This window comes from Ochotona princeps, chromosome 7 (assembly GCF_030435755.1).
Source record: "Ochotona princeps isolate mOchPri1 chromosome 7, mOchPri1.hap1, whole genome shotgun sequence".
Lineage (NCBI taxonomy): Eukaryota > Metazoa > Chordata > Mammalia > Lagomorpha > Ochotonidae > Ochotona > Ochotona princeps.
The window spans coordinates 55,698,181-55,711,846 of record NC_080838.1 but is presented as its reverse complement, the minus strand read 5'-3'; the positions used below and the strand labels follow the sequence as shown (position 1 = coordinate 55,711,846).

Sequence of the window (13,666 nt, the reverse complement as noted above, 5' to 3'; positions counted from 1 at the left end):
CTCATTCCTAGTGAAACATGTAAATTGAAAATTTTCCTGTAGTCACTGTGCTAGATTCCAAGAATGTGAAAATAAATGAAACCAGTGCTTTGTTAGCAAGAGTTCATATTTCAACCAATAATGGAGAATCGTTGATGATTTTAAGCTAGAAAATAATGAACTAATTTCTACAATAAGCTAATTACAAATGAAAGGGTGTGGTTACCTACCCACTGATAAAGGATATTTTAAGATATGGACTAGTCTGAAACATTTGTTAAGTTATTATATACAGTATCTTTATAATTTAATTAATTAGAAAAATAATTGTAGAATATTGCAGGGGATTAACAAAATATTTCTTCTTACATAAGTAATATATTAACACATTTTCTTTACAAAATATTCTAACATAGGCAGTTTGATTATATTTTAGATGATTTTCAGTAATACAGATTTTAAACGTATAAAATATAGATGCCACTTCATAAGAAAAAATATGTATATGTTTGAAAGACTTTATTTATTTTTATTACAAAGTCAGATATACAGAGAGAAGGAGAGACAGAGAGGAAGATCTTTCCTCCGCTGGTTCACTCCCCAAGTGACCACAACGACCAGAGCTGTGCCGATCCGGAGTCAGGAGCCAGGAACTTCCTCCAGGTCTCCCACAGGAGTGCAGGGTCCCAAAGCTTTGGGCCGTCCTCACTGCTTTCCCAGGCCACAAGCAGGGAGCTGGATGGGAAATGGAGCAGCCAGGATTACAACCGGCACCCATATGGGAACCCGGTGCGTTCAAGGCAAAGACTTTAGCCACTAGACCATTGCACTCAGCGCCATAATAAAAATATTAACCAATGTAAAAAATGCTTTTGTCAATCACATGACTTACAATGAATTGTAAACTATTTACACTATTGCCACAAGGTGGCACAATAGAGGAAAATGTGGCAAGTACATTTTGAACCGCCTTTCTCATTTACATAATCAAATATTTTTTATTATATATTGCGGTCTTCCAATTAAATAAAATTATTCTGTCAGTGGCATGTGAATTTTAACTTCCTGCCAGCAAATTCAATATGTGGAGGATTTGGTTTACCTTATTTGTAAGCTGCTTTTAAATATATCTTAGTGCATACATAACTTGTTAAACTTTTTGCCAGTGGTACTTAGAAGCTTTTAAATTTTTTCATTAATGCAAACAATATCATCAAGAACAACTTTGAATTATCTGTGTGCATGGCCAAATGTGTCTGGAATATATATATTCTTCCAGGAGATATTGCTGGCTCAAAACAAATTACTCTTTTTTAAACCTGATAAATAGGATGAAATTTTCCTATTCAGAGGCCTAACAATTTAAGTTCTATCCAATATTTTACCAAAAAAAAAAGCCCATTATTGCATGGATTGCCATGATTGAATGCTTTCTCTTTAAATGTTTTCTCTTGAAAAGGAATGTTATTGCTGTTAAGTTTATTAATGGCTCCCTAGTAATGAGGGTGCATATTTTAAACTTGCAGTGAGATTTGTGTGTTTTGCTCAGTTATCTGCCTGGTCAAGTCGTTTGTTCATTTGTCTTTGCTTTTTAGAGGACTATGTTTTGTTGGATTTGTCAGAGCTTTTCATGTTACAAAGTTAAGTCATTGCATTGTCATGTCTGTTAAACAATGTTTTCTTATAACTGGTAAAATCATTGAACTTTGGTAGTGATAAATTTCATTGAAAACGAGTTTTAATTCTTCTGTAATGAAAATGAGGGTTTTTTTTTCTTTTATGCCTTACAGTTTTTGCTGTATTTTGTTTTCCTTTACTTTGAAAGAGTTTTCCAAATCTTCAAAGTTACCCAAATATATTCTCCCCAAAGTAATTGTGTTACAACTTGTTGGAGGTTTTGTTTTTACATTTAGTATTTTAGTAGACATGGAGTTTATGTTTTATAGATATCCAATTATCTTAGCACTATGTGTTGAAGAGATATTTTTCATAGCCAACGTTTGAAATATCTTTTATGTATCAATTCCAAATATACATGATTCTACGTCTAGATAATTTTGATTCTCTTCTTCATTTAAACAAACTCTTAACATTTTCACACAAATAAGTGCATTGAATCACTGAATTATCTCCCTCCATCACAAAAGGGGGAGGGAAGAGCCAGTGTGCTAGGCAATTTATATGGTGTCCTGTGGCCACATCAGCAAGCAACCTCCACTTGCAAACTCATTACTCTTATCTCAAGTTCAGAGCTTTTCCTTTTTATTGAAAACTGTGATTTGAGATCAACCTGAACACAGGCCACATAATCCCCTTTTATGTTGATTCTTTCTCTGTCACAGAGGAGTACTCGGGCTGTAGCAGCCTCCCGTGCCAGAACGGGGGCACATGTATAAATGGGATTTCTGGCTTTACCTGCGCTTGCCGGCATCCTTTCACGGGTGACAACTGCACTGTTAAGCTGGCGGAAGAAAACACTTTACCTCCAGGTAGGTAAAAAAAAGAACAAACATGTTTGGGTTTGCCCAAGGTCAGCAACAGAAACATTTTAAGAATGGATTCTTTTGGCTTCTGTGACCTTTGAGTATGACTTACAAGTGGAAATATCTTTTTGGCAGATACATTTAAATACATTTGTATTTACAAGTACTTATGGAAGCTTTTTTTTTTTTTTTTTAGATTTCTTTATTTTTGTTGGAAAGGCTGATTTACACAGAGAAGGAGAGACAGAAAGATATTCCACCCACTGGCTCATTCCCCACATGGCCACATGGTTGGAGCTGAGTTGATCAGAGGCCAAGAGGCAGGAGCCTCTTCCAGTCTCCCACATGGAGGCAGGAGCCCAAAAACTTGGATCATCCTCAGCTACTTTCCCAGGACATAAGCAAGTTGCTGGATCAGAAGTGGAGCAGCCAAGACACCAACTGATGCAAATATGAGATGTGGTTGCTTGAAGCTGGAGGACTAACTTGTTGCGCTTATGGCGCTCACACTAGAAATGTTCCATATCAGTATACCAAAGGCAGTTATTGAAAATCCCATCTTCTCTCACTGTCTTTCTCTCATATACTAAAAGAAAATTCAACTCCATGTATCTGACTGATATAAATTCTTTCTCTTCAAACTAGTTGTTAAAGAAATATGCTTTGGGCTCCAGTCATACAAGGTCATTTAAATGAGGCGTTAGTATGTTTTCATCAAAGGTTTAGCAAACAGGGGCTGGTGCAATGGTCCGGTGGGCTAATCCTTTGCTGCAAGCACCAACATCTCATGTAAGCACTGCTTCATGTCCCAGCTGCTCCATTTCCCATCCAGCTTCGTGCTTATGACCTAGGGAAGCAGCTGAGGATGGCACAAGTCCTTGGGCCCCTATACACACGTGGTAGACCCAGAACAAGCTCCTGGTTCCTGTTCTCAGACTAGCTCAGCTACAGCTCTTGTGGCTATTTGGGGAGTGAACCAGCAGACTGAAGACCTCTCTTTCTGTCACTCCTCTCTGTAACTATGTCTTTCCAGTAAAATCTTTAAAAGAAAAAATAAACTAAGCATACAGTACCAATTTTGACTGCATGAGGACTAACAACATATTTACAAACCTTGAGTAACATAAGAAAATTATCTTGTCCATTTAATTGGAAGATAATTCTTTGTTTTATATTCATTCAAGAATGCCCCATTCCTGACTTTTATACAAGAAAGCATATACAGCATCTAAAATATGTTCTCTTTAATTTTCAGTCAGGTTTTTGATAATATGCTACATAGTAAAGAGTAAATGTGTACTCTGTTTAAATCTCAGCCTTTGTAAGTACACTTGGCATTAATTATAAAGAAAATTGCTTTTGTCTACTTTTCATTGAATATGGTTTCATTTGGCTTCTGCATTAGCCTCTAGAAATGCTTTGACAAGGTGCTGGAAAAATCGCTTCTACATCTTGTCAGCTTTGAAACATTCCGAGGTATCCTAATAATCATAGAGGGCTTTGAATCCCTTTGTCTTCAGAGAGATCAAAGCAACATGTAAATTAATCTTTGAGGCATTTTTTGCATGGAAGGTAACAAATGTTATTTTCATTCTTTCTTGATCTGTATGGAGAAACTGAGGCTGTAAAAGGCTAAGATGCTGAGAGTGCTACAGCCAAGAGACAGTGCAGGCGTGCAGACATACCACTATCCCTGGGGAAATTTGCTGGAAAGCTTTGTCTCTTATACTAAGCCATTTTGTAACCGAGGTGAAATGATAACTTGTGAAAAAAAGACAGAGCAAGGTAAAAACATGAAAATTGACTCTTGCCATATTTTTTTCTTTTTCTCTCCCCTTAAACAGATTTTTCCAAAGGCTCTTATACACCGATGGTGGCATTTTTTGTGTCTCACAATTATGGAATGACTACTCCTGGTCCTATCCTATTTAACGATTTGCACGTCAATTATGGTGCTTCGTATACACCAACAACAGGAAGATTCAGGGTTCCGTACCGTGGAGTCTATGTGTTCAAGTATGCCATCGAGTCATTTAGTTCTCATCTGTCTGGGTTCTTAGTGGTGGATGGAAGAGACAAGTTTGCATTTGAGTCTGAAAATACTAACAACGAAATTCACTGTGATAGGGTAGTGACGGGAGATGTCTTATTAGAATTAAATTATGGGCAAGAAGTGTGGGTGCGACTGGTAAAAGGAAGCATTCCGCGGAAGTCTCCCCCTACTACTACATTTGGGGGTTACTTGTTATACAGAACCTAAGCTGGTATGAGACAGACTCTCACCTGTTCTGAGAAACAGCCAATGTTTCTGTTTGTCTTGGCATAAGGAAGCCAACTTCTTGTTTTAATCTGAGTAAGGATGTGCTTGTTTATTTCATAAAGTTATTTGGCTGCCTTGTGGAAAGCCCGTCTGCTAAGCAGCTCTTCTTGCTCTGAAGAAATGCAGTGATGCAGACAAGTGTTTTTGTGAGCATAACTACATGCATTTTTGTTTCTTCAGTTGTAGCTACTTTAATGTAAGGTAGTATTAAAAGGTATCAATGTAACGTCAGTTACAATATTCTTTTCCATACAGATTTAACTTTTGTGATTCCCATGTATGAAAATATATAACATATACTCCTGATTCAAATTAAATTCCTCAAAAACAAAGATGGCTATAAAATCTTTGGTCATGTAGTTCCTTAATGTTGAGATGATCAATTTCGCATACTTTTTCATTTGTAATCTAAGTGAAAAATGCTTAGAAACTTGAAATATGATTAGCTATTATTCTTTTCTTGTAATTAGCAGGTGACATATATTTGAACATTGACATCCCAATATAAGGAGTTATGAGCGGAGCATTTATCTGTTACTATCAAATGAAAACTATAGGTAGAAAAGATAACATAGTTTGCTACAGTTGTACATACTGATATGTAAAAGCAGTTATAGCAATAAAGTAGTTATACAATATGTAAAAGTAGTTAACGATTCCTGTAATCCTATAATTTGTGGAATGCCTCTCTCTGTGATCTAGTTATCTTCTGAACAATCATTCAGAGGATGCCTCTTTATCTCCTCACAATCACTTATAAGATCAGTATTTTTGCCACTACTTGTATTTGTACAGATAGAGAAGCTAAGGTATATAGATGATGAGGAATGGCCCACAGCGCACAGGGACTGATGTAGGATGTATACTCAGGCCATGACTTCTGCAGAATCCACATCTATGCTGTCTCTATGTTGCCTATTTCAGATGTCCCTTATCACTGAGCGCTAAGTGGTCTCCAACTTTTTATTTTACCAAGACGGTTGTCATGAACATCCTTGAAAACATATTCTTTACAGGGCCTGGCAGGATAGCCTAGTGGCTACTTCGCCTTGCATGTGCTAGGATCCCATATGGGTGCCGGTTCATGTCCCTGTGGCCCCATTTCCCATCCAGCTCCCTACTTGTGGCCTGGGAAAGCAGTCTCAGATGGTCCAAAGCCTTGGGACCCTACACCCATGTGGGAGACCTGGAAGAAGCTCCAGGCTCCTGGCTTCGGATCGGCACAGCATTGGCTGGTGTGGTCACTTGGGGAGTGAGTGATCGGACGGAAAATCTTCCTCTCTGTCTCTCCTCCTCATTGTATATCTGACTTTCCAATAAAAAATAAATAAATCTTTTTAAAGAAAATATATTCTTTACAAATTTGAAACAGCATTTCTGAAGAATATATTCTTACAGTTGTAACAGCAATGATAAAAGTCATGTTATTACAGCAGGCACTTTTTTCATAAGTGTATTGAGTGCTCACTGTAACTGCATGGATTATGTATGAACACATATTTATACATTATCCTCTTCCCACCTGGGAAGAATAGAAACAAATAAAGACTAATTAATTTTCTCAATATTACAGCAAACGCTGGAGAATTTCTAGGACCAAGAGAAATATGGTTTTGAATTTTGATAGGTAATAGCAAATTGCCCATAAAAATGTTCATACTGGAGGCCAGCACAGTGGCACACCAGACTAATGCCTACTCCCCATAGCTGTGGTACCACATCCATATGAGCGCTGGTGTGTGTCCCAGCTGCTCCACTTTCATCCACCTCCCTGTTTACGGCCTGGGAGAGCAGCAGAGGATGGCTCAAGTCCTTGTGTTCCTGTACGCACTTGGGAGACCCACAAGAAACTCCTGGCACCTGGATTTGGATTGGCTCAGCACTGGCCATTGCAGCCATTTGGAATGTAAACCAGTGGATGGAAGATCTCCCTCTTTCACTCTCGCTCTCTGTATATGTCTCTCCATCTCTCTGTAAATCTGCCTTTCAAATAAAATCGATAAATCTTTTCTTTAAAAAAAAAGTTCATCCTGTGCTCATTTCTGCAGCATGCATATGAAAATTGGAACACTACAGAGATTAGGATGGCCCCTGTGCAAGGATGACACACCAAAAAATGTCCTTATTAATCTATAATCTTATCAATAAAAAAGATGCTCGTTGTCTCTCACACATCCTCACCAAAATTCACAAGTTCTTAAATGTGTGCAGTCCTGAAGTTGAAAATATTATCTCCCTACAGCAGAAACTTGAGAAGTTCCTCAAATTTCCCAAAATTGTAAAAAGACACGTGAATGATAATAGTATCTTTCGGTCAAGTATCCAAACTGAGAATGACTCACACTTACAGTAGCTGAGCATAGTTAACCTTCAGAGATTCACAGTAGGGGGATACCAAGCAATAAAAATGAATGAAATACTACATTCTCTACAAATCTCACAGCAGTTATGCAGGAAAGGTTTCAAGCTACCCCCTGACAAACCTGGACAAACTCTACAAGCGAACTCTACACTTAGTACCACAATCACAGTGTCCTAAATTGAGACAGGATGGTCAGATCTTCATAGCCCCTCGTCCTGTGGGATGCTTAGGACTTGGAAACCAGAAGTTGCATGGCTGGAAACTGCTACCTGTTTGCCTGTAAATGGTCACTTTCTAAAGATATTTGAACCATTTTGTTACTTTACTCAGTATTTTTCCAAAATTTCAGCGTAATCCAGATTTTTAAATCAAGATAATTCAGTAATATGTCCAATTTTCATGACAAGCTTATCTACATAGAAAAATAGAGTACTGGAATTTTTCTTGATTTCTTTAATGGGGATAATCAACTACCTTCGATATTATTTTGCTGATTCCTTTTCAGAGGGCTTTTCTCTCACCTTCCTCTCTGTCCAACAAACATGGTAAGTATGTATGGTCAGAACCCAACTACTGAAGACAATCTCATACCCATTCATTTACTTAACGTGCTCACCACAGTACTAAACCCAGGAAATTTATCTTTAATAACCACCCCACTCCTTTTTCTGCACACTGACCTAACTCCCACCATATTCCTTAAGCGCACTCCAGGACCTGAGATTTTATATTCAAAGCCTAGTGTGTCTAAAAATTGTTCTTCCTTACTAATACTCCAGTCAAAACTTTCACATTTGGATAAAAGGGCTAATATTACCTTGACATGAAGAAATGATTCAAAGGAGCCATATTTATTTTTGGTTGACCTGGCTATTTAGTTGTTAGAGGAAAGTTTTTAGTTATTATTTATTTGTTTTCAAAATGAATTTGCTGCTTCAAGTCAATCTTTAATTTATAAAATTTTAGGTAAATTATATATAAACATATCACTTATATTTAAGAATATAATCTTAAATATTTTTACATTTGTATATTATGTGTTATATAACATGTATTAAATATATTGTGTATAGTTATATGTATTTATTCATATATAATGTATATATGTGATACATATTTATATCATATGTATAAATACATGTGTGTATATATCTGTATACAATGTGTATATGATATATATTTATGATTTAGTTATATTCTAGGGGTATAATTTCATGTCTTCCTCACGCACGTGTCATTAAGTCTGAAGAATATGGAAAGGCAGCTTGATTTCACTTAAAAATGTCATTATATATGTGAAAGCTTTGACTCTAATGAGCCATATTCTTTGTCTTCATCAAGGGAAATTCTAAATGTAGCAAAATTATTTTCATTTTCAAGACTGACCACTGCCTCTTATTGCACGAAACATGAGGGACACTTTAAAGCAAAACAGAGAGGCCTTCTTTATGTGTCAGGCACGATTCAGTGGGGTCATCCACTCCCACAAGAGGTGGAGGCAATTGCTACCCAAGGAACTTCATACCCATTGAAACAATGCTTGTGTCTATACATTTTGTTGGTCAAATTCATCTCATTTGCCACAATGGAGAGTCATATTTGAATTTCTAGTCACCAATCCCCAAACTCTTCGTAGCTGTAACTGTTGCTTTTTCAAACACAGGGAGACATGATATCTGTGTCTCATTAATGTCTTCAATGAACGAAAGTATTAAGCCTGTAACAAAGTCACGTATATTTTTGGCAAGATCATCTCCATTATAGCAAACAATGCCTTGCAGTAGCTATGTCCTAGTACAAGGTGCATTTTTACAGATAGGTCTCTGTCTCACACCAATGAACAAATAGATCCGGCAAGTGACCCTGTGAGAACACTACTGGCAATCAGGCTGAAGGGTTCTAGCCTCGGGAAGGAAACCTACTTTCAATAGTAAAGCCTTATGCAGACTTGATTTGCTTTCACTTTGTGAAGCACCTATCATGCAGAGTTAATCATTTCCCTTGGGGTGAAGTTGGGAGAGGATGTTCCTTATAATGACTTGGGCTTTATACCAAAAGCTTATTCTTCTCATTTTCTCTTCTTAAAATATTTTGTTATATCATCCAGAAAGTTTTACAATTTTCAGAATGAATTCAAGATATTCTGGAAGATAGCCTATTCTGTTTTCCAACTCTGGATAGAAAACAAAAAGGAATAAGGACAAGTCTATTGTCCACGTTAAATCTTCCTTGGACCTCTCAGTTCACCAGCCTTGAGACCATGACCACAATTTCCCTGGACTCTCCCAAGTTGCCCTCTCTTAAAATTCCAGGTGTCAACAGAGCACCTCCACAGAACCTGAGATGTAGCCTCTCCTCAAGTCTTACTGGCAGGGATTGTCATTTATTTCCCCTCCCCCACCCCCTCCATTGGATGATCACAAGCCCCAGGGCAGGACACCACCTTGCCATTACTCAGTAACTGGAGGCTCTCCGGGAGTCTCTAAGAGTCACCAGGTGAAAGTGAAGCTTTGCTCCTGTGAAGTGGCTTTTGCCTTTTAACTTGCATTATCCTTTTTCTTCTTCTACTTTTCCCCTTTTTTTCTTTTTTCTCTCCCCCTACCTCTGCTTGTTCTTTGCCTTTAGAACTGCCTATTTTAACTGGACTTAATCTCTGAACCACTCTTCAACTTATTCTCTTCCTCTTATCTTGCTTTTGTGTTCTCGTTCTTACTTTTCAGATATTCAGAACCAATTTAAATAACATACAGCTTATATAATTCCTGCTGATTATTCTTCCCATTTTATTTTTAACACATATTTCTTTTTTTTTTTTAAGATTTATTCAGTTTATTACAAAGTCAGATATACAGAGAGGAGGAGAGACAGAGAGGAAGATCTTCCATCTGATGATTCACTCCCCAAGTGAGCCGCAACGGGCCAATGCGCGCCAATCCAATGCCGGGAACCAGGAACCTCTTCCAGGTCTCCCACACGGGTGCAGGGTCCCAAAGCAATGGGCCGTCCTCAACTGCTTTCCCAGGCCACAAGCAGGGAGCTGGATGGGAAGTGGAGCGGCCGGGATTAGAACCGGCGCCCATATGGGATCCCGGGGCGTTGAAGGCGAGGACTTTAGCCGCTAGGCCACGCCGCCAGGCCCAATTTTTAACACATATTTCTAAGATCCAAATAAGAGGGTATGTCAAAAGATTTGCAGGAAGGGTAATTAAACAATAAACTTATTTTGTTGCATAAAAATTTTGAAATCCATTCATGTTTTTTCCGCTAATAGCATTTTCAACTTATAGTTTGAAGACACTCTTGTATACTACTTAACTTGGTCTAAATGGAATATTTCTTATGAAAGTGGTATTGTTAATGTGCTATTCCAGAGAATTCTACGGTTATCTAAACAAATTAAGTTACCACGGAGTAGTATAGTTCGAAGAAAAATTTCAACGTTATTTTCAAATCATACCCAAGTTAAGCATGCTATGTTTTACTTGTATAGATAAAATATTTGCCATGTGCAAAGAAACATGAAATGGCCAAAATCAAATGACTGCAGAAAAGCAACCTTTATGTTATGTAATATGAATATAACATATAATTAAGTAAAATTACTTACAATCCAGGCTAAAGGAATCAACAGCATGAATTGACCACTCTACAAAAAAAATTTCAGTCCAAAACTGTCTTCCTAAATATCAGAAGCCTTTTGATTATAAGGTATTCATCATATTATTGAAAATCAGTACATTTCAATTGATGAAATTAACCGTGATAAATGTTAGGTTGTGTCAGCTGAAAACACTTATGCTGACAAGATCTGTTGTAGCCTCTCTTCTTGTTATTTTATTGCAAATTTACAATCTTTTGCAATTAAAACATGATTAAAATTATAGACATTTTGAATAAAGGATAATTTATAGTTCTTTCTCACTAATCAAACCTATTTTGCAAATGGCAAATTTTAAAAAGAATTGATTTCTGAACTCCTGTATATATTGCTTTTTATAACAAAGAAAAACTCATCCTTATTATCTGTATTCAGACATAGTTATTGCAGAAGAAAAAAATATATAGTTAATTCACAAGATCTTAATTTTTTAATTGCGTTATCTGTAAGATCTACCTCAACAGTAAATATAGTGGACACATACTTAGAATATATTAACTGAATTATTGATTTTAAAAATGTGAAGTATTCAGAAAGGATATGTGTTAGGTATGAACAAAAAGTACCTAAAGTAGCTTCAAGCAGACATATAACATGAAATATTTCATCATTTGAACATATGATATGAGGAAATAGTAAGGCTATGATGAAATATATATATAGTTTTATGTATATATATTAAACAATCTCTTATGAATGGAGTTAATAGCAATCTTCTATCTATTGTTACATTCAGAGATTAAAAAAGGGTGGACTTTTAGTTCAGGCAAAAATTCTTATTGGACTCTTGGTAGGAGATGTTCTGGAACCACTTCCATATGGCCGCATGTGGGCAGTGACCGCCTAATGTGTACAGCACATGGCCTTTGTACATCTTAGGAGCAGAGGGTTGGAGAAGGCAGTAGCTCCCGGGTTTGTGCATGCTTGTGATGGCTGGTGCTGACCTTTTTCAGAGCCAAGGTTAGGGTGATTAGGCATTCCAAACACGCTGGGCGGGAGTGTCTGATGGACTTGGATAGTAGAGTCACTTCTGCCTGCCCAACCTGACAGTTATCAGTAATTAAATGTGTAGAACTGATTTAATTCAAAATCAAACTACAAAAATCATCTGACAATTTACATGCTACTAGAAGTTCTGACTCCAATCTTTATTTACTTAAATTAACAAAACTGCAAGTTTTTGGTTCAAGATCAACAATTCTTGCCTTGTAAACAAGACCAAAAATTATTTATCACCTCGTCACATCCAAAAATCATTCCTGTCTGATGTTCAAGGCAGGCTACTGTGGTGGGGAGTGAAACAGACAAGTACTCACCGAATCCAGAATCCAGTCCTGAGACACTTGATTTATTTTCTGCGCCTTATGTTCATTTGTGAAATGGGCATAAATATAATGCCAACTTAGTATAATTCTTAAGTAAATTAAGCAAGCATGTAATATATCTTGTGGTGTTTAAAACTTAGCAAATACTCCAAAGTAATTACCTAGCACTGCTATTACTGTGACTATCCAGGCCGGCTGAGGTCTTGGCCTTGGTGGGCGGCACCAGTATTGTCCACCCAGTTCATAACTGATTAAGAGACCACCAATGGGGAACATCTTACCTGTAGGTTCCCACCCAACAAGAACAGGTCAAGAAATACTTAAAATCTCAAGACCATTCCTCAAACCTTTGGTGTCTCTCTCTCAGAGGCACCCCACGTCCTGGCTTTATCTCAGGAGGTGCTTTCCCCTTCCTCTCCCCTCCCTGCTCACCTGGCCTCTTTGCAAATAAACTTTGCTGTCTGCAACAGATTCCCGGCTTTGTATTTCTATCCTAAGCTGAGCAAAGAACCCACCAGGCATTTCTGATAACATTATGCTAGAAAGCAGATTGTGAAGGTTAAAAGCAATGCACAATCAAGGAGGGAGATGATGAGAAAACTTTAAAAACTACTTTTTAACATTTTTTTTCATTAAGGAAAAGGAAAGCAACAAAATAATTAGAATTGCTGGAGTGCAACAGCAACTTACACATCTGGGTAAGTCAAAACACACTGTCATCAGCATAAACCTGCCCAGGTGTCACCTGATACACTAGAAAACTAAAAGAAACAGATAATAACAGTCTGGAACACTCAGTGGCATGCTTTTGAAATGAAATGTTTCTTTAGTCTGGAAGAATTTGTCAGTGCTTAGCATAGAAAATGAGGGCATAGGAAGAAGAAAATTTAGCAAGAGGTATTAGTTGAATTTCAGGTACTATCTTAGTGCTCACTTAATGTTATATCATAATGACCCAGTCTTGCAGGGGTGTAATAAAGCTTGAATAACAGATGATTGCCAAGGCAAAAAGGGCTTTTTTCAAGTAAAAACATTAAATTCACTTTATTGTGCTTCTTGGCATGATATCTGCAAATAATTTAGCTATAGTACACACAGATTTCTTAGGTATTATTCCAGTCAATATCAAAACAAATCACACAGAACAAGTACATATCAAAGTTACTGAATATTGCAAGCTGTCCCAATTGATCAAAATTACATGCAAATTAAGGAAACTTAAATATCATATGCAACAATGTTTGACTCTGTCGGAATAAACTGCCTAACTAAAACTGCTTGATTAATCTCTCTAAACTAAAATTTTTCAAATATTCTGTTAAAACCATCCCTTTTCCCCTGTACTGTTGTGTCCAGATTTTGAGATCCCCAGAATTCACCAGGAGTCTGAAGTCAATGCAAGTGCACAGGTATGGTTTATTCAAGCTCAGCCTGTCCAGAACTTGGGTTCTTGGTTGAGAGCAGGCAGCCCCGAACAGCACATTCACAAGGTTTTTATATGGCAGCCCACAATAGCTTGAAAAGGGGCAATGCACAATA

General features: G+C 37.2%; 1 protein-coding gene and 1 non-coding gene across 2 annotated transcripts in view; both read left to right on the top strand.

Moving 5' to 3' along the window:
• The window catches only part of MMRN1 (multimerin 1), a 50,576-nt gene extending 45,796 nt beyond the window's left edge, over positions 1 to 4,780 (top strand). The window contains exons 7-8 of the mRNA XM_004590571.2: positions 2,322 to 2,468; positions 4,307 to 4,780. Coding sequence (XP_004590628.2) covers positions 2,322 to 2,468; positions 4,307 to 4,722 — 563 coding nt within the window. The 3' untranslated portion in view covers positions 4,723 to 4,780. The remainder of the gene's footprint in view (positions 1 to 2,321; positions 2,469 to 4,306) is intronic.
• Positions 4,781 to 6,814: 2,034 nt separating this feature from the next.
• LOC118759058 (U6 spliceosomal RNA) lies at positions 6,815 to 6,918 on the top strand. Its single transcript, XR_004995961.1, has one exon. It is a non-coding gene; the product is annotated as a U6 spliceosomal RNA (small nuclear RNA).
• Positions 6,919 to 13,666: the final 6,748 nt, after the last annotated feature.